The following is a 22,743-nucleotide window of genomic DNA, read 5'->3' as shown; positions in this document are numbered from 1 at the left end:
TTCCCTGGAGACCTTGTAGTATGGCTTTTTTGTTGGTGGTTTTGTTGTTGTTTTTTTCCCCCAAAGCAAGTGCTGGCCAGCTAGAAAGATGGCTTCAGGCCATCACTATTCCTAGCGACAAACAGAAAACCTCAAAACTTATTGTTGTGAAGAATCTTTGTCTGAAATCTGTAAGAGGCAGGAAGGTCTTTTTACCTTTCGTGAAATTTTAATTTCCTGCTATAAAGGCACATGCTGTTATCTTCAAGGTAGTGTGTTTTTAATTAAAAGATGTTGTTGTGTTTCAGGATGACTCACTTGTGGTGTGGAAGGAGGTGGACCTGACCCGGCTGTCAGAAAAGGAGCGTCGTGATGCTTTGAACGAAATCGTTATCCTTGCCCTGTTGCAGCATGAGAACATCATCGCATACTACAATCACTTCATGGATAACACCACGCTGCTGATTGAGCTGGAGTACTGTAATGGTGAGATCCCTACTCCCACTTAGAAACAGGTGTCTGCCATGTTGCTGAGTCACCCTCCTGCAGAACCTCCAGGGAGCCTTCCTGGGATGTCCTCTGAGGAGCAGAGGTGGATTCTGCTGCGTACCTTCTGAAGAAGAGATTGAGAACCCTTCTGATTGATTTGTGTCTTGAGTGCCAAAGAAAGAAGCCCAGTAGTTAGTGCAGGCAGTTCAGGCTGTAGATGATTTCTTGAGTCTTCTGAGTAGCTGGTACAGTGGAAGAAGTGGGTTATTAGTAATGTACAGTTCTACTGCACCTTGCTGTGCTCTTTTAGGGGGACAGGGGAAAAAGACCATGAGGATATTCACGCCTTTCTGCCACTACAGAGTGTGGCTGTTTTTCAGTAGCATCACTTAAGTAGACCTCTCCATTTGGCAATTATAAATCAAAGCTTGAAAGTCTACTGGCACACTGCAATCAGGACTTTTTCTTGCCTTATGCTATCAGCTTCTATGTCTACAATAAAAAAAACCAAAACAGTTCTTTTGGTGGTGGAGAAAACTTTAAAGTTCCGTCCAAGAGTAGATCAGATGGTATTGTTTGGAGATGGCAGAGGAAACCGTCCTGGTTGGGATAGAGAGACAGAAGGATTTGATGTGAGGGTCTGAGTTGCAGCTGCCCTTAGCTGGAAGAGGAGGTCACATACAGCTAATACTGCTGGAACAGGATACCTTCCTAGGACTGCAGTACAGTTCCTATTTGGTTGGGTGGGACAGCTCCCCAGCTAGGTATCCTGTGTGTGTTCGCGGCTTATGTTAAGCCTTGGCTCATCAGCAGAAACTTTTTTTGATGGAAAAGGCTATCATCATGTTGTTATCCTCTTAAACAGATTGCTTTCACGGGGACAGGTTGGGGAGGGCAAGAGAGTTGTGCGAAGTATTTTTGAAGGGTGTTAAACACCCTGGTTAGTAGATTGGCCAAAGCTGGTTTTGCTTCTCTGCTTTTTGTTCTTATGCAGGGTGGAGTCCAGTGCAAGAGTAGGGGAATGTTATCTTTTTGATGCACTATTTATTTTAGGAGTACTCTTGAGTTATTTAGCTGCCCTGAAAAGACTGCATGCTTGGGGCCATTATAAATTCGTTGGAAGGCATAGAGGGAAGCTGCATAGTACTGATGTCTATACGTATTTGTTAATGTCCCTAAACCGATTGTCTTACTTTGGGACAATAACCAAGAGATGAGTTCAGCCTGCATTATGCCTGAATATGTCTGAGTGGTACAGAACTAGGGATGTGAGAAAGAGGGAATTTTATTTAGACTTGTGGGTACTGGTTTTGCCAATGTGTTAATAGTTGTTTCTGTGTTTTGGTTTGTTGTTTTTTTGTTTTTGTTTTTGTTTTTTTTACAGTGTACAAGTCCAAGATAACTTGTGAGTAATTTTTAACATAAAACTGGACTAGTTGCTATCAGACACTCCTCAGAATCCAAAGTTTGTACTGTTTAATTGGCAAATTTCCTGGAGATCTAGGAAAGATGTTGAAATATGAGTAAATATTGCCTCCATTTTACAGGGGAGGAAGCCAAGTTTTGATTTATTTGCCTGTAATTCTGTATATATATCATGATACCATAAGACGTCCTAATGTGCAAGTCTGACCTAAGCCCTTCAAGGAGGCAAAGGAGCCACTGCAACCTGCTTTAGACATCTGTAACTCGACAGGCCCATGGAAGTCATACAGCAGAAAGCTGTCTTGCACCATACCCATGGGAATGGGAAATGGTCTGGTGTTCCATTACTATTAGGACATAATATATAACTGGGAAATGGAATAGCAACAGGGTGTGATCAGAGATTGAGGATTTACTGGTAGGATGCTAATCTGACAGAGTCTCACTGCCGGCAGCCATCAGCATCATTTCTCTTAGTTATCCTTGATTTTCAGCCTGCTGCCTTGAAATTGTGATGTGCCCTGAAGATTCTGCTGATTTCAGGCTTCTGTTGGTGGTGCTGCTGTTGTCAAAGCTTTGTGAATTCCGCATCGATGTATTTAGCAGGCAGGGCAGATGAAGGAGAGAGGCAGGTCAGAGCTGGGCAGTAAGTGGGGAAAGGCAGTAACTTGTGCTTTCAGGGACTACTCTGAACTTATAATTGCTTTCTTTCTCTTTTTTAAATGTATTATTTATATATAATGCTGAGCAGGACACACAAATCTCATGTGATTTGGTGTACAGGTTACAAATGTTTACATATCCCAAGAAGTGCTTACAGGTAAAAAAAGTAGGGACTGCTAGCCTATCTTACTGATTCACTTTTTGGAGATTATTAAATGGTGGTGTTAATCATCTCTGTTTAAGCTTAGGTATGCCAGTGAAGTTCTTAGATGGAAGAAGAACTTAATTTTGTGAGTGCCTGAATCGTTTAGAACTTAATTTTGTGAGTGCCTGACTAGTTTAAGTGAAGAGTGCTGAGAGAGAGCTGTACTGACTCATCAGATCTTTTGGGGGATTTGAGTATTCCCAGCAATACCTGAGTAGAGTAACTGCTGCTGTTAACTAAGATGAACCTCTCTGTCTTTCTCACTCACTTATTATTACAGGAGGGAACCTCTACGATAAGATTCTGCGTCAGAAGGACAAGTTATTTGAAGAAGAGGTAATCTGCACTGGTTTGAGGGAGCACTGGGGCTGGCCTAATGTTCTGGGGATCTGTCTGGTTTTCTGAGTATTTATACAGCATTTTTCCTGTAGTGCTGGTGGGGAGTTCCTGTGTATATCTGTGGACTGACATCCTTCCTCTCCTGTTGAATATTGCAAACATTTATGGACTATCAGAAACGTTTTTGTTTCCTTTTTGGCTGTCTATAAGCAGTATAAGCTTCTGAGGGAGGAATAATGAAAGAGAGCACGCAACTGACTTTTGTCACCTTATCATCTTGGCTAACTTTAAAACCTCTTTCTGTGTTTCTTCCTAGCTGGTACTCAATTTCTCTCTCTTCTTAACCATTTTGTAGGTTCTTTTCTGAGTAATTACCTTGCATCTGTCTCACCATAGATCTTTTTATGTTCTTGTTCCTTTTTCTTTTATTTTTCTTTATTTTTTAAACTTACTTTCTGCTGTCTGCTTCCACCTCATGCTGAGGTGGTTAACGATTACATTTATTTATCTTATAAAATGACTTCTAAGGCCTTCCGGCTCATAGTGAATACTAAATGGTCACAGCTCATATTCCAGAGAGCCCAACTGTAGATCTTTCCCAGCTGGTCAGTAGGTGTCATTCCTAAGTCTTTTCACTGATTGAATTTTGTGACACTTGTCAGGACAGACACTATGAACAGCACTAGAACAATCTACCTTTTGGAATATCTTTTCAGAGATTTCCAAACCAGGAAATTATAAATTTTCATATTCCTGAAGGAGCATCTAAATGGTATGTCAGGCCTTCTTGCTGTGCCTCTGTGTGACAGGGACGTATGGGGTTTAGAGGGGCAGGTTTGAGCCTCACATAAAGCTTTTATTCCTACCTTTGCAGATGGTGGTTTGGTATCTCTTTCAAATTGCATCAGCTGTGAGCTGCATTCATCGAGCAGGAATTCTTCACAGGTAAGGGTGGCATGCGGTAAAGCTAAGGTAACTGGTGCGGTTCATGAATGTGAGTGCAGAACTCTTCTGAGTAGCTTTTCCTTCTGTGTTTAAGGCAATCACTGAGCTTCTCTCCAAAGCGTAGCTGGACTGCCTAGATGTTAAGTGTCACTTCTGTAAAGTTTTTTTTCTTGGTCTTGTGATAAATATGCAAGAAATTTTGAATATGAAAATGGAATTGCTGTCTCTGATGCTTTTGTGGACAAAGAGTTAATCCATGTAGGAAGGAAGTAAATTGGCCCTTTATTGCCATAGCATATAAACGATATTTGCTGAAATGTGTAGGAAGAGCAGTTACCACAGGCCAAAGGTACTTCCTACCCGCTCCACAATTAATAGCTTCAAACCAACATGTACATCCTTCTGTAATTCCTGGAGGCTAACAGTGATTAAGACTGCATTGGTACATTGCTGTTATATAACTCATGCAAAGATTTTTCCTACATTTCGCCAAATCTCATTTCTTCGGCCTGTTAATTTAAGGAAGTAATACAGCTTGTTAGCTGGTAGTGGTAATTTTGACATTGACTCTGAGGTTTTAGTGAGTAGCCAATTACCTTTCTGTTGCCCTTTTCTGTTTGGGAGGAGTAAATTTCATGGCTTATCTGTGCTTCAAGGAGGCTGTAACGTTCTGGAGAGCACCGCACATGTAGACAGCTGTTTCTAGCATGTTTGGATTGTGTGCTGCACAACATCCTTCTCTTAACTAATGTGCATAGCTGTGTGAGGATGTTTTCTGTGGGATAGCATTGTGGTTGCTGCCATTCTAAATCTTCGGTAATTGGCAAGCCTTGCTAATGAAGGGTTGGTACCCTACACTCAACAAAGTAGTACCAAAGTTTTTGACCTAAGGCGGATGTCATGTCTGTCCTGCTTTTGCAGTGATTTCCTGCTTACCACCTCTGTTGCCCATCTTTGCGGCAGGGTTCACAGTCTAGGAACATGTGTGGCCCCAAATCCTTCCATAATAACGAATTGAACAGTTATTTAAATGTTTGCAGTGATTTCCTCCTGCTGCAGACATTGTCAGAGTGACTCAGGACTTTGCGATGCCCCAAGTGGATGAATGCAAAGTGCTGCTTTACTTGATGTTGTCCTGATCTGCACTGGGAAGTTGTTGATGGTACAATAGGAAAAGGGAGTGTTACAAAGTTTTGGCCATGGGAAGCATATATTCTGCAGGAGCTTCCTCTCTATATTTATAGCCTCTTATATTGATCTGTGAGACTACATATAAATTATTCTGCCTGGGAGAAAGTGTTTTCAATGAGTTTCAGAATTCAGCATTTTTGTGGCCATCAGCATTTTGATCTGGGCATAGTTACAAAGAGTTGGTCTTGAAGTGTAAGGTAGAGGGGTGTTTATGCTTAAGTTCTAGAGTGGCATCTGTTTCATACCCTCTGTGTGTGTGTTTATTTTTGTATACATACATATTCATGCATACATTTTTGTTTGTACTGAGCTCAGTGACTCCTGGCTTGGGTCTATTTATAAAACCAGGAAAAATAAGACCTACTGAATGACCTTCATACAAGAAGAGACTGAGAGGGGGGGAAAAGAACTATCTTTGATCTGTGGCTTTTACATAGGTGTCTGGAGCCTGAGCTTTTTAGACTGTGTTGTGTTTTGTGGGGATGTGATAAAATATGGATAACTGCAGGTACTGCCCCAGTATTTGGGGTCAAATTGCCTTTGGAGAGCTCTCTGTATGTGAGACAGTTCTGGCAGAGTAGCAAGTACTTCATTTTGGGGGGAGGCGTAGTAGTGTGTGGAAGACTCTGAAATCCGGAAATATATTTGAGTGTCTGCATTTCTTCTTCTCCTTTCAGAGATATAAAGACATTAAATATCTTTCTAACCAAGGCAAACCTGATTAAATTGGGAGACTATGGGTTGGCAAAGAAGCTGAACTCTGAGTACTCTATGGCTGAGACTGTGAGTATTTGCTGCCTTTGAGTGCAAACTGAGGTGTGTTTTTCTTTCAGCTCTGCATGCCTTGCAGAAGACCGGGGATGCTGTACATTCTTGCTGCTTGTTTTCTGTCGTTTTCCTTTCCTTCTTCCCTCAACTTCCTGTCAATGTTATCTCACTAACATTGGCATATTTGCTGGTGTGTTGCAGCCTGCCATTATCCTTGCTCCCAGGTTACCTTTTGGAGGTCTGTCTCTCTGTAAAGCAGCAGTAGGCTAAAGATAATTGCTGCTGTGAGCATGGAATTGTGCCAGAGACAGTATAGCTGTGCTAGAGAGCACTGGTCTTCCTTCCCTGGTACCTAGGCATAGTACTTGCAAAAGTGAATCTGTGTAACACGAAGGCAGTGCTATCCGAAGGTACAGAGACAGCAGTATAGTCACATCAGTACAGCACTCTCCGTCTGGGCTAGTTAAGCCCAGCTTAGCAAGTTAAATTCATTTGGTCATACTGCTGTGCTAAGAGGGGCATTTTGCCTCAGCTGGATCTGAGATAGCTTGGATCTGTTTGCCTGACATTGCACTGTACCATAGTGCAAAGGAGAAGGAAGGAAGGAAGGCACTTGTGCTTCTTAAGGAAACCAGGTGTGTGGTTTATTGGTAGTGCCCTTGGAAGGGAGCAAAGCTTTGTAGGAGAGATTAATTCTACCAGAAGGCTGTCAAGGTTGGCTTTGTTCCAGACCCTTCCAGAAAGCAGTTTTGCAGGCAGGGTTATGACACAAGGTAAGCTGTATTGCAGGCACCTGAAAGGCTCAGCTTGGATTTCCCAGCTCCATTAATTTCTGTGGTGAGTGCTAGGCTTGGAAAGGGAGATGATGTCTGGAGCTCCTGTTTGCTAAAGGCCTTTATTATAGTTTGGGATGCAAGCCAGCCTGCACTTCCCCTTACCAGGCTGTATTATTAGATTTAATGCAAGCTCTTGGTGTTCTGTTAGGATGTGTAGTTAAATACTTGTGAACCTCCTTCCAGAACATGAGTGCTATTGTGCTGTTGCACATTAAGTGGGAGCTCAAGGCTACTGCATAAAGCCCTCGCTAAGCCAGGTTGTAGCAAAACCGCTTCCCGTTTCATCATGTTTTTCATGGCCTTCTGGCTTTCAGAGAAAGTGCAGTCTGTGCTATGAATTTCCAGCTTTGTTTTTGTGTGTGTTCATCTACACCTGCGAGCTTTTCTTTTTATCTTTTTCACTTTTAAAAATTTTAAACTACATACCTTCAACCGCATTTCATTCTGTATATGCTGGCTGTGCTCTGAGCTAGTTCCTCATTTTGTGATCTAATGATCAGTGGCAGTCTGGAGGTCATTTTTTGTGACATGAGTGCAAAACACGTTATTGTCAGTATTTGTAATTGTAACAGTCGAATTACAATTTTGTGAAAAGTTTACATCTTGCTTACTAAATGCTGATTTCTTAATTTATCATTCTCCCATTTACCAAGGAAGATATAGAAAATATGTCTGTGTCTTTTGTACAGAAAGCTTACATTATCCTTTGCTTAAAAAAGGTTTAGGTGCAGTGTCCTGGTTCTCCAGATGATACTCTAACTAGGTGGGCTTCTAAACCTTCCCGTGGCTAGGACTCACCTAGCTCTGTAGCTGTTGCGCTCTGTAATGGGAAGTGGAAGGGACATGGCAGATTCTGAATGTGCCCATTGGGTATCTGGTGTACTAGCAGAGCCTAATGAAAGGCAAGCTTTGTACTCCTCAGCGCTTTGCTGAGAGTGGTGAAAAGAGGCCAGCTATAAATATTTCCCGTTCTAAATTCTGTCTTTTTAATTGTATTTTGCTGTCTAGTTCCTAGCTAGGGAGTGAGCTCCATTCATCTGGAAGCTTCATTCTTACACCTTTTGTTGTGTTTGTTCTGTGTCTCCTTGTTGTGACTTTGAGCTCTGTCATTATTTCTGTTGTAGCTGGGAGGGCTTCTGTATTTAAGTGCTGGGGTTTGGGATATTCTGTGTGGTGAGGGGTGTTTGAAAAAAAGCCCACTTCTGAAGTGAAAGCCTTTCAAGTGGGACTCATGCCAGCTTTCTACTTACTGACCCAAAAGTAACCCCTCTTTCACTGGAGACAGAGTAGCCTTTGTCCTGGCAGTACCTTGTGATCAGACAGAGTGACTCCATAGCCATGAGCTGGCATCTGTGATTGGAAGCTTTGCTAGATCCCTTTTCCATACACCTCTTATGAGGGTTTCCATATGCCTGGTCAGTACATAAATAAACTACATTTAGAGGTAATCAGAGGCTTAAGAGAGGGGCAAGTCCTTGCTGCATTCTCATGACTACTACTCTACTGAGAAGTATGTACCACATCAGGATCTGAGCAAAGAGATGTCTAGGATCTTCTGAGAAACGCAAGCACAGACTTGTGGACAAGAAGGGAAGAAACGTGCTGCTTGTTCCTATCCCTCCAGCACGTTGGTGGGGTGTGTCATCTGTGTCACTTCAGTGCTGTGTTAAAGCTGTGTCTAGCTCTGATGCTTATGGGCCTGTGTGAACATGATGGACACAGAGCTCCTGCATTGAAGGCTGCTGGATCATTTCTGATTTTTAAATGTTATTTTTCCTAGCTGGTGGGAACTCCGTATTACATGTCCCCAGAACTCTGCCAGGGTGTGAAATACAACTTCAAATCAGATATTTGGGCTGTGGGCTGTGTCATCTTTGAGCTGCTTACTCTGAAGAGGACCTTTGATGCTACTGTAAGTCTACAAACCAGGATGGACTGAGCAATCTTATTTTTTATCACCCTGAGATTCACACTTGGCTCATAGCTTTCTTAACTCATGTTTTTCTTTCATTGTTGTTTAAATCTGCTGATTAAGAAAACAGTGGCCTGGGAATGCCAGCTGTAGCCAGAGAAAATGTCTGCATGATTTCCGCTACCTTGCACTACAGGTGCCTCTCTGGCTTCTGCCAAACCCACCCTTGTCTGCAGCCCTAGCTTTACCAGACGCAGCATACAAGCTGTGCTAACTTGTATCATGGTTGTGAATGAAATGTGATGTTTTCTCTACAAGGAGGAAGTTTGTGCTTGTGTAGTTTTTTGGGTTTTTTTCAGCATTACTAGCTGTGAATTTTCTGTGCAGTGTTCTGCAGTGAAAACTTCCAGCCTTCAGATTAAATCCTGTTACCCTTTTCTCAAAGTTTGAGCAAAAGTGTGGTCAAACTGGCATGGAGAGGGTGAAAGGGAGCTTTGCTGGCTGCAAATGTGATTTGCCAGCTTGTGCCATGTGATGGGAAAAGCTGCTAGCTGCCATGGTGCAAGATTTTGTAACCCTTAAAGAGCCAATGTGAAAATACCATCCTTTCCTGACTTCTTCTCATCATGGCTACCGAGGCCCCAGTAACTCTGCTGCTGTCTGGTGTTTCATTGACAATATGCTGTGTAGGATATTCAATGCAAAGAGAAGCCTAAATTCCCTCCACTGTTAGGGAATTTGGTGAAAGGCTGGATGTTGCCACCAAGTCCTAGCTATCAGAGGTACCATTTCTGCAGGATTTATTAGATTTCTGGAGAATGTACTAGGCAGGGAAGAAGGAGGGTGTGTCCCGATCAGAGAAGGAGGAAGAAAATAATAGTGGCCTGTAGCATCTCTCCCCATTGGACACATTGTCCAGTTCAGCTCCCTTACAGCTGGTTGCTGGTTTCTGCCTAGAATCCCCTGAACCTTTGTGTGAAGATTGTGCAGGGAAATCGTGCCATGGAGGTTGATTCCACTGTCTACTCCCGGGACCTGATCCAGATGGTGAATTCCTGCCTTGATCAGGTTGGCAAAATACTTTTTTTTAACTTTCAGACACCCCTTGCCAGCTGCCTAAGCCATGGAATTCAGGGGTGGAGGGGAATGACATGCCTGTTTCAGCGTGAACACTGTTGATGCAGGGTAATTTCTGAGAGGCCTGAGGCACCACTGAGGCTGGGCTTCCTCCAGTCCTCTGAAAGCATTGTCTCGATGCCATTCAGACCTGTAGGCTCTGGAGGGTTGTTGGGTTTACTCTGATGACAGTTATTTAATGGGCTGGCAAAAGCAGTTATTTTCTAATGCAGTGCTACGGAGGTGGGAGCATCATCTCTGTATGGTCTCTTATGGTTCTGGCTTTCTGTCTGTGACTCTGGCTGTCTGTAGGGGATGAATTTCTTGAAAGCAAACATAGTATTGATACCTTCAGAGCATGGAAGTCCCTCCACATCCCTGGCATTTATCCCTATTCATTCCAGATATTTGAATTAATTCCTTTCCTTTCTGAAGGCAGTCAGAGAAGGAGGTCCAAGCAGGCTTGAATGAGGTTTCCTGGCCCAAGATTTGGTTGTAGATGATGAGCATTTCCTAGAGAATGACTTGTTGTTTGCTTCTTTCAGGATCCAGAGAAGAGACCTACAGCAGATGAATTGCTTGAACATCCCTTTCTCAGCAAACGCAGAAGGTAATTGGTTGGTCTTGCCTGAAACCTGGACAGGTGTCAGAGAAAATAGGAGGGTTTGTGCAGGCTAGCGGCATTTATGCTTTTGTAGTAAAGTCCTTAGGTTAACTTGGCCTGACCTGAGGCAGTTATTGAAATACGCTTCATCCTCTTTAGGAGAGAAGTGCATTCTTGTTGTCTTGTCTTCTGATCAATCCCTGTGTTCTGTTCGTGCGTGGGTACGGTTAGAAAGGTCTCTGCGTCCTTTGTCAGAAGCTGTTACACTGAGAACTTTGAGGCATCCCTTTTTGAAGGTCCTTTGAGGAATGCTGCTTCCTGCTCTTCAAATCTCTGTAAACAAAGGGTCATTGGAAAAGGTCTTTCAAAATATACATGTCATGCAATACAGAGACCTTTGCTTTCTCCCTTCGTTGCCTCCTCCTTCTGGAGAGAGTTGCATTGAAAGTGGCCCATTTTGGCGTAGTTTGACCATCAGCTTGCACACAGTCTTTTCATGAAAGGTGGGCCATAATTTGGGACTGTTTGGATCCCCCATTTGTTGCTTTGTGGACAGCAGACTTAGTCCTTTGTAACAAGGTTCTTTTAGGTCAGCAAAGTTTGAGTTTTGTCTTGCTGTATGCACTGGTAAAAGCCCGAATCCTGATAATATTTAGCCATTTAAGACCATTCTTATGCAATATGGGTATTGTTTGGCCACATCCTGGTATGTATGTAGTTTGCTGTCCTCAGCTCTTCTGGAAGTTTGTTAGCTATATGGTATATTACTTCTGCCCTACTTACTGTCTATTGCTGTGAGATCGTAAACAGCTGACAGATTTCCTCCAAGAGGGAGCAGCATTTTATTGGACAGGAAAGCAGTCTGTGTGTGCTGCTTGTCAGTAAATTGCTTTGGGCGATGTTACTGTTTCCTAAAATGCTTCTTCTCCTTTGGCAGGGAGATGGAAGAGAAAGTCACACTGCTTAATGGGCCAAATAAGCGACCAAGGTAATTATTTGGGCATGTGTTTGAAAGGAAGTCTGGAGAGAACAGCTCCCCAGAGAGGAACTTTACTGAGAGTGTTAGTCTGTGACAACCTTAATGGAATAGTGTAGTTTAGAAGATCCCTAAATGCTGGGAATTTGACATGCTTGTTACATGGTTATTGTCCTGTGTTTTACTCTGCCTTTTATATCCTGCTTATATGTATGACTGGAACCTGAGCTCAGCAGATCCTATACAACTCTAATCTGTCCTACTGAGGATGTAGTCTTTACAGCCTGCATATCTGAGGATGTAATTTAGATTCCTCCTTTCACACAAATTCCTTTGAGCAGGAAGAATATGACTGTCTGAATGTTGAACATTAAATGAATATAAATATCTTTCATAAAACTGGATATATGCCCAGGTTTTCCACAGTCCCCAGTAAGCCTGTAAGCAGGATTGATCCATGAAGCAGATAGCTTCCGTGATATGTATAGCTGTTCTGTTGATTTGTCTGATAGAATTTCAGCTTTTTTTCATCATAAACTTGGACATACTATCTGAGCACTTTATGTGAAGTTGTTCCAGTTTATGGGTTGCTCGCAAACAGTTTACTTTGATTACAACTTCCATTTTGCAATCTGCTTGTGAATTGATTCTTACTTGCATCGAAGAGTTATATTTTTGGCCTCAGATGGAAGCCTGTAATTTAAATAGAGAGGAGAGAGGAAAGTTAGAAGCTTTTGGATGCTTCTGTATTTTGAGGAAGGTTTCATGACTGTTTGTAAGGCTTTAATTTTTCACAAATGAGAACAGCTCCGTGGCCATTCAGTGAAAACCCAGTCTTTTTAAATGACGTAAAACTGGATTGTAGGCTTTTTAAAATGCTTCGTGGAGGCTACTTCCACTGCTGCTTTGAGACAGGTTTGATCCTGAATCTCTTTATAGCAGTTGAGGTCTCAAAACCACTCAACAAAGAGAAGAGTTTGTGAAAATAAAAACCATGAATGGTTGTGAAGGAAACGGATAGACTACAGTAGGAAAATGAGTGATGACAGTGAATGCAAACTCATTATTAAAAGCATGTGTGTTTTGTTGCGGGGGGTCTTGTGCAGGTCAAGTACCGTGAATGAGGCTCCCATTGCAGTGGTGACTTCACGGACTAGTGAGGTGTATGTTTGGGGGGGCGGGAAGTCTACCCCCCAGAAGCTGGATGCCATCAAAAGTGGCTGCAGTGCACGCCAGGTGTGTGCTGGTAACACTCACTTTGCTGTGGTGACAGTGGAGAAGGAGCTCTACACCTGGGTGGTAAGTGAGAGAAACTGCAGGAAGAGGGTAAGGGTGGGAGAGGACAGTCCAGATCCACTGCTGACTGTTCATGAGCCTGTTAGAATCAGATGAACAAGCAGCTTGGAAAGAGAAATCTGATTGCAGTGGACACTGTGTGAGGCCACTTGCTTTGGGGCTGACCCAAGTCTCTCAAGGCAAGCGTGTTTTTGGGAGAAGTTCACCATCATGCCAGGAAGTGTGTTGGAGACTTGCTGTGCACTTGAGGACTGTAGGTGGTGGACTTTTAGGCCTAGATACCAAGTCAAACATCTCTTCTCCCCCCCGTTTCTGTCAACTAGAAGTGCACTGGAGGTTTTGTCATGCTCTTGGTGTTGCATATTTTTGAGGAAGGTTTTCTGAGATCAGAAGAGGTGAGGTGGTTGTAATACAGATGTCATCTGTGAGGCAGCTTGTGGATGAAACCAGAGATGTCTTGTACTAAATAACTCTGTGTTTTATGATGAGTGGAAATTCTGCAATAGCTTAAAGTGAATAAAGAAGTGGTGACATTTAATGCATTTAAAACAATTGAATCCAGTCTTCTGGGGCTTAGCTGGTCAGTGACATGGAGGTATTCTGCATCTTCAGGCTTCCACAGGCTTGAAGACTGATGGTACAGAATCTCTTAAGACAGATTACAAAGTAGTGGTAGGTGGGTGAGAGAATAAGGAGAATCCAAATGGGAGGAGAGCAACTTGATGTCATTTCTGGATATTCCTGCAAGAACGGCCACTGAAAACTTTCAGCTGGCTATTAATATTTTAGCTTTAGCTTCAACTCCACTGAAGAGTTGTTTTGGTTTTCCTGTAGAATTGGTAGGTCTGGCCACTTCAGTGACATTTGTTTCCTGTTATGGGTTTCTTTGCAGCCATTAGGATTTAGGAAAGAAGGTCCAAAAACTGAAGGATGAATTTCAGTCCTGCAGCAGGGAGCAGGTTCTGTAGCCTGGCAGATGAGAAAGGAGCAGGGATTCCTCACCAGCTGGTGGCCTGAGACCAAGTTACTCCTTGTTAGCGCATAACTGCCTGAAAGCTTGTGCTGCCATTTAAAATGTTGCCTGCTGTTATGCCACATAGCAGTCTCTTCCCTAGAGTAGCTAACACACTTTCTCATGCTCTTTGCTGGCTTCTGTTGTTTGATTGAGGTGCTGCAACTATTGGCAGCATCTCTGGACCTGTGGATACGTAACCTTACTGGATATTTCTGTCTCGCAGAATATGCAGGGCGGCACCAAGTTGCATGGGCAGCTGGGACATGGAGACAGAGCCTCCTACCGGCAGCCAAAGCATGTTGAGAAACTTCAGGGAAAAGCCATTCGCCAGGTGTCCTGTGGAGATGATTTCACAGTGTGCATCACAGGTGAGAGCTGGAAGGGGACCACTGTCCCCTCACTTTGCTGTGCTGTGGAGATGTTTGCTTCACAATAAGATTAGCAGAGCAGCTTTGTGCACGAAGGAGAAAGTCCCATATGTTACTCACCCTTCAGTTTTGAGGATAGTAGGTGCAGTAGTGGAGATAGATCAGAGGAAGATACTGACTCCCAAGGCTGCGTGTTTTGCTAAGGATGTGCTCCTTTTTGGTGATGAAGCTGTGTATTGAGCACAGCTCCTTGTGGCTGTGCAGCGTCCCTGCTCTTGCCAGTGCATGTGTTGCCTCCCTGCATGCCCATGTTAAAGACAGAGGAGCCTGAAGTCAAGAATGTAAATGTGTTTGAAACTCTTTTTGGACTGTGTGGAGAACGAGTCACCCAATGAAATAATAAAAAAAGATGTGTTTCTGAGATTTGCTGTTTAATTCAGAAAGCTTGAGACCTGGTAGCTGTCTCTAATTCTAACCCTGCTCATACTTTTAAAGATGGGTTAACTGTGGTGTTGTCTGTTATGGAAGAATCTGAATCTTGCTTTACCCATGAAAACAATTCTCAACGAGGTAGTTTCCTACCAGTTTTTTTTTATTTTGCCAGTGCTGGAAAAGCAAAAGCTTGACAGAGGTAAGCTCAGATGCTCAGTGTGCTGGAGGAGTGACTTAAGGAGCCACAGGATCAATTTGTGTGTTTCTGTTAAAAGAAAGTGTTAGTTCAGAAAGTTCAGCCCAAGAGTTTTTTGACACTGGTGGCCTGACATAGCTGCAGGTTATGGTGGAAGGTCATCCATCTTAATGTGAGCAAGAAAAGACTCCATAGTCTCCTGATGACATTCTTCTGCACTGAAGAGGAGGATGATTACAGAAAAGAGGTTGCTGTGGCCGTGTCCTAAGAGGTTAATACGCAGCCTAATACAAGCTCTGTGTGCTGACTGAGCTTCTCTTGTGTCCTTCAGATGAGGGTCAGGTGTATGCCTTTGGCTCGGACTATTATGGATGCATTGGCGTTGACAAGGCTTATGGCTCTGAAGTGCTTGAGCCCCTGCAGCTGGATTTCTTTCTTACCAACCCTGTGGAGCAGGTCTCATGTGGAGATAACCATGTGGCAGTGCTGACCAGGAACAGAGAAGTCTACACATGGGGCTGTGGAGAGTACGGTAGGTAGAGTCTCCCTGGAACCTAAAGGCACTGGGGCATGCCTGCTCCAGAAAGCGGCTTGGTGCAGGTGTGTAATGCAGGGCTGGGGTGAGGGCTGTCTGGTATGCCCTAGGGGCCAAAGAACATTGTTGCTTTGGGGCTTTCTTTCCTTGTAAGAATGGGGAACTGGGGACCGAGCCCTTGGGACTTTACTTTGGGAAGCTCTAGGGTGCCACTTGGCTTCATTGTGGGTGGGGCGGTTGTTCTGTGAGTGGGGTTGGGTTACCTTGAGGATTGGCAGGCAATGATGCATATAGGGGTGCAGGTTTCTAGTTCTGTAGGGAGATTCCTTTGAGACTATGGAGAGACCATACCATTTTTTTAGGGGTGGGCACCTTGTAAGACCATTTCTAACTGCAGTGTTTTCACTGATGCAGGGCGCTTGGGCTTGGATTCGGAAGAAGATCACTACACCCCTCAGAAGGTAGAGCTGTGACTACTACTTCTCAAAATCTGCACGGACATAAATCCTATTTAGTTGCTGTTTGGAAATACTAACTGTCTGAGGCTCAGGTGTTTTTTTTCTGAGGTATTGTAGAGTTTGCAAGGGTTTTAACGTTGCTTGCTCACTTCATTTTGCTTCATTTCTCCCTAGAGATCATGGCAGAGGGGCATACCACTCCCAAATCAGCCAGCATCATGACTTAGAGCTTCATTGCTCTGATCTCCATGCTGGAACTTGAAATGCCGAACTTAATGTTGTAGAAATCCTAGTAGGAAATACAAAATTGCGTACCTTGGGTCTGTAGAGGAAACTCGCTGCAATGCAAACAACAGGGAGTCTTTGAATTTGGCATATTGAGTTAAAGATGAGTTGAAAGTAAAACCCTCTTGAAATACAGTGCTAGGGGTAGTTGAGGTAGTCTAATCCATTGAGGGTTAGAAACCAACAAGGATATGCCTTGAAGCCAAATATCTGCGGTCACAAAGTATCACACCCACACAGCACAGACCTAGCCCTGCTCTGCTAACTGGGTCAGGTGCTTGCAGACCCCAGCTGGCCAGGATGCCTGTGCGCTACGTTTCTGGTTCCTGTGCTGGCTCACTGATGTCTAGTGAGCACATAAGGTCTAGAATGCCTTGAATTTCTGCATTGTGACCGGAATTTCAGTATGCTATAGACTTCATGATACTCTTACACCTTCATTCAAAATAACTGCATTGGGTATTGTCAGTGAGCAGACTAGCTGAACCACTGCTCTAACCCCATGTGTTTTCCATGTGCCAGCTTCTATGTGCTAGGTGTTGGGATTTTGATTTTCTTGGGATATATTTCTTCCATATAGGTGGATGTTCCAAAGACTTTAAACATTGTGTCCGTTCACTGTGGCTGTGATGGGACTTTCCTGCTCACCCAGACAGGCAAAGTATTGGCATGTGGACTCAACGAGTTCAACAAGCTGGGCTTGAATCAGTGCACATCAGGGATAATCAACCATGACGTAAGTGCATTTGGGCCCCTGACTCCAGCTCCCAGCAGTCAGTAGTACATTGGGAAGTGGAGGTCCTGTAACAGTGACAAAGCATTCATTAGCTTTGTGCCAGTTTGTTAATTCCAAGCCAAGACAATAGATACTGGGACTCTGGGAAGAGGCAGTTTGTTCCTCAGTTTCCTGTCTGCCCTATGGGCTTATGTCAGATCTGAGGTAGTGAAAAAGTGAGCTGCTCCAGGGTGTCTTAGGCAGTGATATGGATTCTGGTAGTTCTTTACCATAGCTGTGTTGGGACTGCCTAGGTTAATGTTGTGGTCTGCCAAGACCTGCTTGAGTAGGTCTTAGCTGACGAATGTGTGGATTTTCACTCTGTGCTTACCCACATGTCTTTTCTCAGACATACTGTGAGGTGCCATATGCCACTTCCCTTACTTTGGCCAAGCAGCTGTCCTTTTACAAGATCCGTACCATTTCTCCAGGGAAGACACACACAGCTTCCATTGATGGTGAGCCGTATGTATTAAGAAGTCAATACTAGTTGCTGAATTACTTTACGTCAGCTTTGCCCTTTCAGCCTGGCCCCTGACACTGAGGGTTGTACTCTTAGTAGCAAGGCTCATGCCTGCTCCAGGAACACAGGATTCGTGTTCCTCAGCAGTGTTGCCTACTGGCCAACTGAAGCAGCAATACCAGCTTCTGGGTCCGCCTTCCCCTTTTTTTAAAGGAGGGGGAAAAAAAAAAGGTTTGGGGAAGAATCATGCTCTGGGATAGAGGAAGACTTGTTTATGACTGAGCTGGGCTTTGCCCAAGTGACACCAGTCAGAAGACTGTGAGGAGTCCCAGCCCTCAGCATCAGAAAAGGGGAGCAACGGGAGAAGGAACTGGGGAGGTGTTTCCAGACTGAAGCCATTCCTCTTGGCTGGCACTATCCCCTCCCAGCCTGGCTGGCTTCTCACCACAGTCCTTTCTGGTCATGGGCTGTGGCTGCTAGTTCTCTGCAGGCATCGCTGCTTCCAGAGTTGGGCCCTCGCTGTGACTGTCTCCCTGTTTCTCCTCTCAGAGCGAGGCCGCCTGCTGACCTTCGGCTCCAACAAGTGCGGACAGCTTGGTGTTGGGGACTATAAGAAGCACCTGGGAATTAACCTACTGGGCGGCCCCTTGGGGGGTAAGCAGGTGATCAGGGTTTCATGTGGAGATGAATTCACCATAGCTGCTACTGACGGTGAGTGGGTCTTTGTGAGGTTGTGGTGGGTTTCTTTGAACTAGATCTGCAATGTGGTTAACTGTCTCCCACCAGGCATTTCGTAGACCACCCCTGCAGCACTGCACTGAAATAAAGAAATCCTCCTAGACTGGGGCTGTCTGGCCCTCTTATTTGTCCCAGTGCAGCACCAAGCATTCGCTGTCCCTGAGGCTGCAGAGTACTGGCTTGGTGGCTGCCTGTTAGATTCTTTATCAGCTTGTTCTCCCACTGGCAAAATGGAGCTGGTGGGTTAGATACTTTGGGACAGCAGTTACAGCAGAGAGGCTGTGAACCTTGTAGCAATTACAGACTGAGAGGGAGGGAGTGAATTGAGGTTCCTGAATCTCTCTTTCCTCAGACAACCATATCTTTGCCTGGGGTAATGGTGGGAATGGACGTCTGGCAATGACATCGACTGAGAGAGCTCATGGCTCGGATATTTGTACCTCATGGCCTCGGCCAATATTTGGATCGTTGCATCACGTTCCAGACCTGTCATGCCGTGGTTGGCACACCATCATCATTGTTGGTAAGTGTAAGTTTAGGATAAGATTTTGGGATCTTGGTTATGATTATGTATTGCTTGCCAGGACCTAGACTATAAATCCTGCCTGGGAACAGGCCAGGTTGCTGTGGGGAAATGTGGCAAGCTCGTCTGAGCTCTAGGCTTGCAACATTGGCTTTGTTGTGTGCTGTTGTAGGAGTTGCTTGCTTTCCATGGGGCACTTTTAACTGAAAACATGTTTCTCTCTTTGCAGAGAAGGTGTTGAACTCTAAAACAATCCGATCCAACAGCAGTGGCCTGTCCATTGGTACTGGTGAGTAACCTGCCCTGGGGAGCTGTGGCTTAAGTCCGTTCAGGGGTTAGTGCAGCTTGGTCCTGCAGCATGATTTCTCTGTATTTGAAAGGCCTCACAGAAAAGTTCAAAGGGAGGAAATCTAGTTAGTGCCGTGCATGGGAAGGGATGGCCCAAAGCCAGGAAAGAGAGAACTGAAACAGAGGAGGAAAAACATGGATGCAGTGAGGCCTTTGTAATTGAGGAACTTCAATTTCACAAGGAAAAGCTGAGAGGAATTCACCGAAGGGAGCTGATAAGGGAAGGGGGGCTATGGGGCAGCTGCTGGAGTCATTTCTTGGACCTGTGGAAGGGCTGGGGCAAAAAGCTGCAAAAGACTGCTGCATACAAGCCCTTTAGTGGAGGACTGTAGGGAGATAAGCTATTGAAGGAGATGCCACTAGCATGTGCTCTCACTGTGGCCATACAGCCCAAATTTCTGCATCTTCTCTGTTCCAGCTGGGGTTTGGCAACAGGAATAGCAGAGATGGGGAAAGTATAAAGTTTTCACTCTTTTTTCCTAGTGGCTCAAAGCTGTACAACTGGAGGAGGAGAGGAAGAGGATAACGAACAGGAAGCGGAGACCCCCAATCCCAGTGGAGGCTTTCGGGGAACCATGGAAGCAGATCGTGAGTTGGGGGGCTGGATCAGCACCACAGAAGCTAAGGGAGGCAACAGTGCTGACAGCAGCTCCTGCCCCGGCTGGCTGCGGAAGGTAATGTGGTGTCTCAGAAATGCCTTAAAATGGGGATCTAGGCTGGGGAAGAGCGAGTGGCCCCTTCCGCCTTTAAGGGATGCTCCAAAAAGTTCTCAGGGCTGTGCTGTGCCGGGAGCCCGTTAGGCCTCGCTGTCTTTTTTACCACAAGAGGGTGCTGGTGCATTGCTTGAGGAGATTAAGTCAGCTGCTGGAAGGCAGGCAGGCCTGACTGGGGCTTTTGTGTATCTAGGAGCTGGAGAACGCTGAATTCATCCCCATGCCTGACAGCCCCTTTCCTCTGAGTATGGCATCTTCAGAGCCTGAGAAGGAGACTCTCCCTTACCAGAAACTTCAAGGACTCAAAGTGGCCCCTGAGGAACCTGTTGGATCAAATAAGCCCAAAATGGAGCCCTGGGTAATGTTATCCAAGTGAATGCTTGGCGAAAAGCTCTTGGGGGCCATAAATGGCAGTGTTTGAATTATGGGGAGAGATGAGAAGAGGGTATTGGATTGGCCTAATTCATCTGGATGACGAGAAGAGGGCTGTTGATAATCAGAGATGATGCTGCAAAGAGAACAATTCACAGGAATCTAGAACACAAAGCTGGGGCTTGGTCAGATTGACAATAATGAGATCAGTTCTGTGGAAAAATGCAGTTGGAAAAATTACTGAAGACGTAATGACTAGTAGCTTGCTGATCTTGGCTGCTAGAAGTTTGGAAAGTTGGGAAATGAGCTGGAGTGACACTTTCTGTGCATGGCTGCTTCTTGTGGCATATATAACTCCTGGCCTTGCAGTCAAACCTGGCCTGACTTCCTTCTCTGTCTCTGCAGCCTACTGGCCTGAGTCCAACTTTGCCATGTGGTGAAGGGAAGCCAGCATCTCCTGTTGCTGGCTGCATGTGCAGTGCTCTGCAAGTGGAGGTGACGCATCTCCGAGGCCTGGTTTTACAGTGTCTGGAAGATCAGAAGAAGCTGCAGCAGGAAACTGTTCGTCTGAGTGCCCAACTCCAGCAGTTCTGCAGGGGAACAGAGGGAGTGCAGCAGGTGAGGACCCATCACCTGGGTTGCACATCCATGCTTAGGGCTCACCACGCTGATCTTGGCTCCTACATAGATTGTGGAGGCTGCACAGAAGGCAGCAGCTCTTAACAGAAGTCTCTCTTAGAGCAGAATGGGGGGACTGAGCATGGTGCCCGTCTCCTCTTTGAGCTGCTGATGCAGGCTGTGGTAGTAGCAACAGGAGTGAAACCAAGACGACAGTTTTTTGTGATGACAGCCCAATCCTTGAGGGACCTGGGATTCCCCTTTATTTCTCCTGATGAGAAGGTGTGGGCGGCCAGATGTTGCAGAGTCCCAAATGGCAGTGGAGAATAAGAATTGTGCCTTGGGCGGCTCCTAGCTTCTCTGCAGTTAGTCCTAGAGCTGTTTGGATAACTGCTATGTGTTTTGGCAGGTGGAGGTTCATTCCAAAGGAACACAGACAGCCAAAGAGGAGATGGACGTGGATCCGAAACCTGACTTGGATTCAGATTCCTGGTGTCTCCTGGGAACGGACTCGTGCCGCTCCAGCCTCTAGTCTACTGAGCCCACTGGGATCCATCTAACTTCACAGCACACTAACCGAATGCAGAGAGCGGCTTTCCTGGCTTCAGGTCACTCGCAGACAAGGAGCGAGGCTGGAGGCTCCAGAGCAGCACCCATGTACGTTTGATATGAACTAGGAGTGAGTTTGAGAGGGGAAGGGCCCCTGAGCTCTAGACCAGCTCAGTGATTGAAGCAGCAGCAGCTCCTCTTTGTACCTTATTGTACCCATTCTGCACGTGAGGCAGAACGGCCCCATTACGGCGATGGCTCCAGTAGTGGCTTGTGGTCCTTTCATTGTTTCACTGCTTCCTGGGAGCTGCCTTTGGGACCCCAGTATTCATCACTGCATCTCTAGATGAGAGGAGGAGATGTGTTTTGTACTGAAGCTGGCTGAACCCTAACACTCGCCACCTTCACTTCAGAGGGGTGAAGGACTAGGATCCTCTCCCTACCACATGGTAAGGCCCAGACAGTGAGGCTGCTCCCCTCTGCTGAGGGGCAGAGGGAGCAGAGAACATCTCATTCTGGGGGCAGCGGAGATCTTCCTCTTAGGGAGATAATGGTAGACAGCATGTCCCTGGCCTGGACAGCTTCTGGCCATGTAGCTGTGTCCAGTGGCCTGTATAGACGGAGTTTAAAGGCTTTATTCTGGGTGCCTAGAGCTTTCCAACTTCCAAGTAATGCACCGAGATGAGTGAATTGGGTGTCGTTTCCAATAGCAGTGGTGGGGATTGTCTGAGATGGGATCTCTGGTTCTCAGTTTCAAACCCCCTGCTTCCCAACCAGGTGATAAGCATCTGGGCCTCAGACTAAGTCACCCGTTTCTTCCTCCAGCTGTTCAACTTGGTTTGGGTGACAGAGCTTCTGGTTTCTTGGCATAAGCCCGTAGCTGCTCCCTGCTTGGCTTCTGTTCTGCTCAGCCCCTGGTGCCCACGCTCCGTGTGGGTGTGGGAAGAATCAGTGTTTTTCCACTCAGTGTTCTGATGAAGCTGGAATGCAGTTTCCTACCCAGAATGGGTCATTAATGCCGTGGTCACAGGATGCAGCCTTCCCCAATGACCATGAATGATAAAGTCTCTGTCTGGAATTCACCTTCTTTCTAGAAATGAGAGGCTTTCCCAAGAAAATTGGAGATGGGAAGAGGCATGGTCTGATGCTCAAGATTTCCTCATTTCCTGTTAGAGAATGAGGTTAATTTTATTCCCCTTAAATTTATTAGCAAACTGACTTTGAAATAAGCTTATGGGATTGATAGGATCCCTGGGAGCAGCTAGCCTGCCCTGCCTTATGTGAAGCCTCTCGGGAGTCCTGAGTCCCCCTCACCTTTGCTGTGAGAGTGGGGTTGTGATTTCATTAGGCATAAACCATCCCCATCAGTGGCAAGTCACTAAAATTGCCTTAGGTCTACCGGAGTTTGATATCCTGTCACCTCTCTTAGACTACTTCTTTCTAGAGACTGTGCCGGGGGAGCCAGCATTCCCCATTTGTCTCGAGAGGTGGATGCCAAACCATTTCCTTGTATCTTATGCTCCTTAAATATTTCTTTGGTGCCTATTGCTAGTATCTTGGAGCTGAATCAAGTGCAGTCTCTCCAGTGCAGTGTCCAGGGCAAGGATCATA

General features: G+C 45.3%; 1 protein-coding gene across 1 annotated transcript; it reads left to right on the top strand.

Moving 5' to 3' along the window:
• Nucleotides 1-287: 287 nt before the first annotated feature.
• Nucleotides 288-21,573, top strand: NEK9 (NIMA-related kinase 9; the record flags this gene model as incomplete). Its single annotated transcript, XM_010284230.1, has 21 exons — nt 288-465; nt 3,042-3,097; nt 3,975-4,045; nt 5,914-6,019; nt 8,621-8,752; nt 9,710-9,820; nt 10,414-10,478; nt 11,410-11,460; nt 12,555-12,747; nt 13,983-14,127; nt 15,087-15,287; nt 15,705-15,751; nt 16,614-16,769; nt 17,158-17,266; nt 17,821-17,982; nt 18,362-18,532; nt 18,762-18,821; nt 19,364-19,554; nt 19,787-19,951; nt 20,371-20,583; nt 20,993-21,573. Coding segments are annotated over 21 exons (2,706 nt in total), but the record flags the coding sequence as incomplete, so codon positions are not given.
• Nucleotides 21,574-22,743: the final 1,170 nt, after the last annotated feature.

This window comes from Phaethon lepturus, unplaced genomic scaffold (assembly GCF_000687285.1).
Source record: "Phaethon lepturus isolate BGI_N335 unplaced genomic scaffold, ASM68728v1 scaffold33113, whole genome shotgun sequence".
NCBI classification, from domain to species: domain Eukaryota; kingdom Metazoa; phylum Chordata; class Aves; order Phaethontiformes; family Phaethontidae; genus Phaethon; species Phaethon lepturus.
This window is presented reverse-complemented; position numbering and strand designations above follow the sequence as displayed.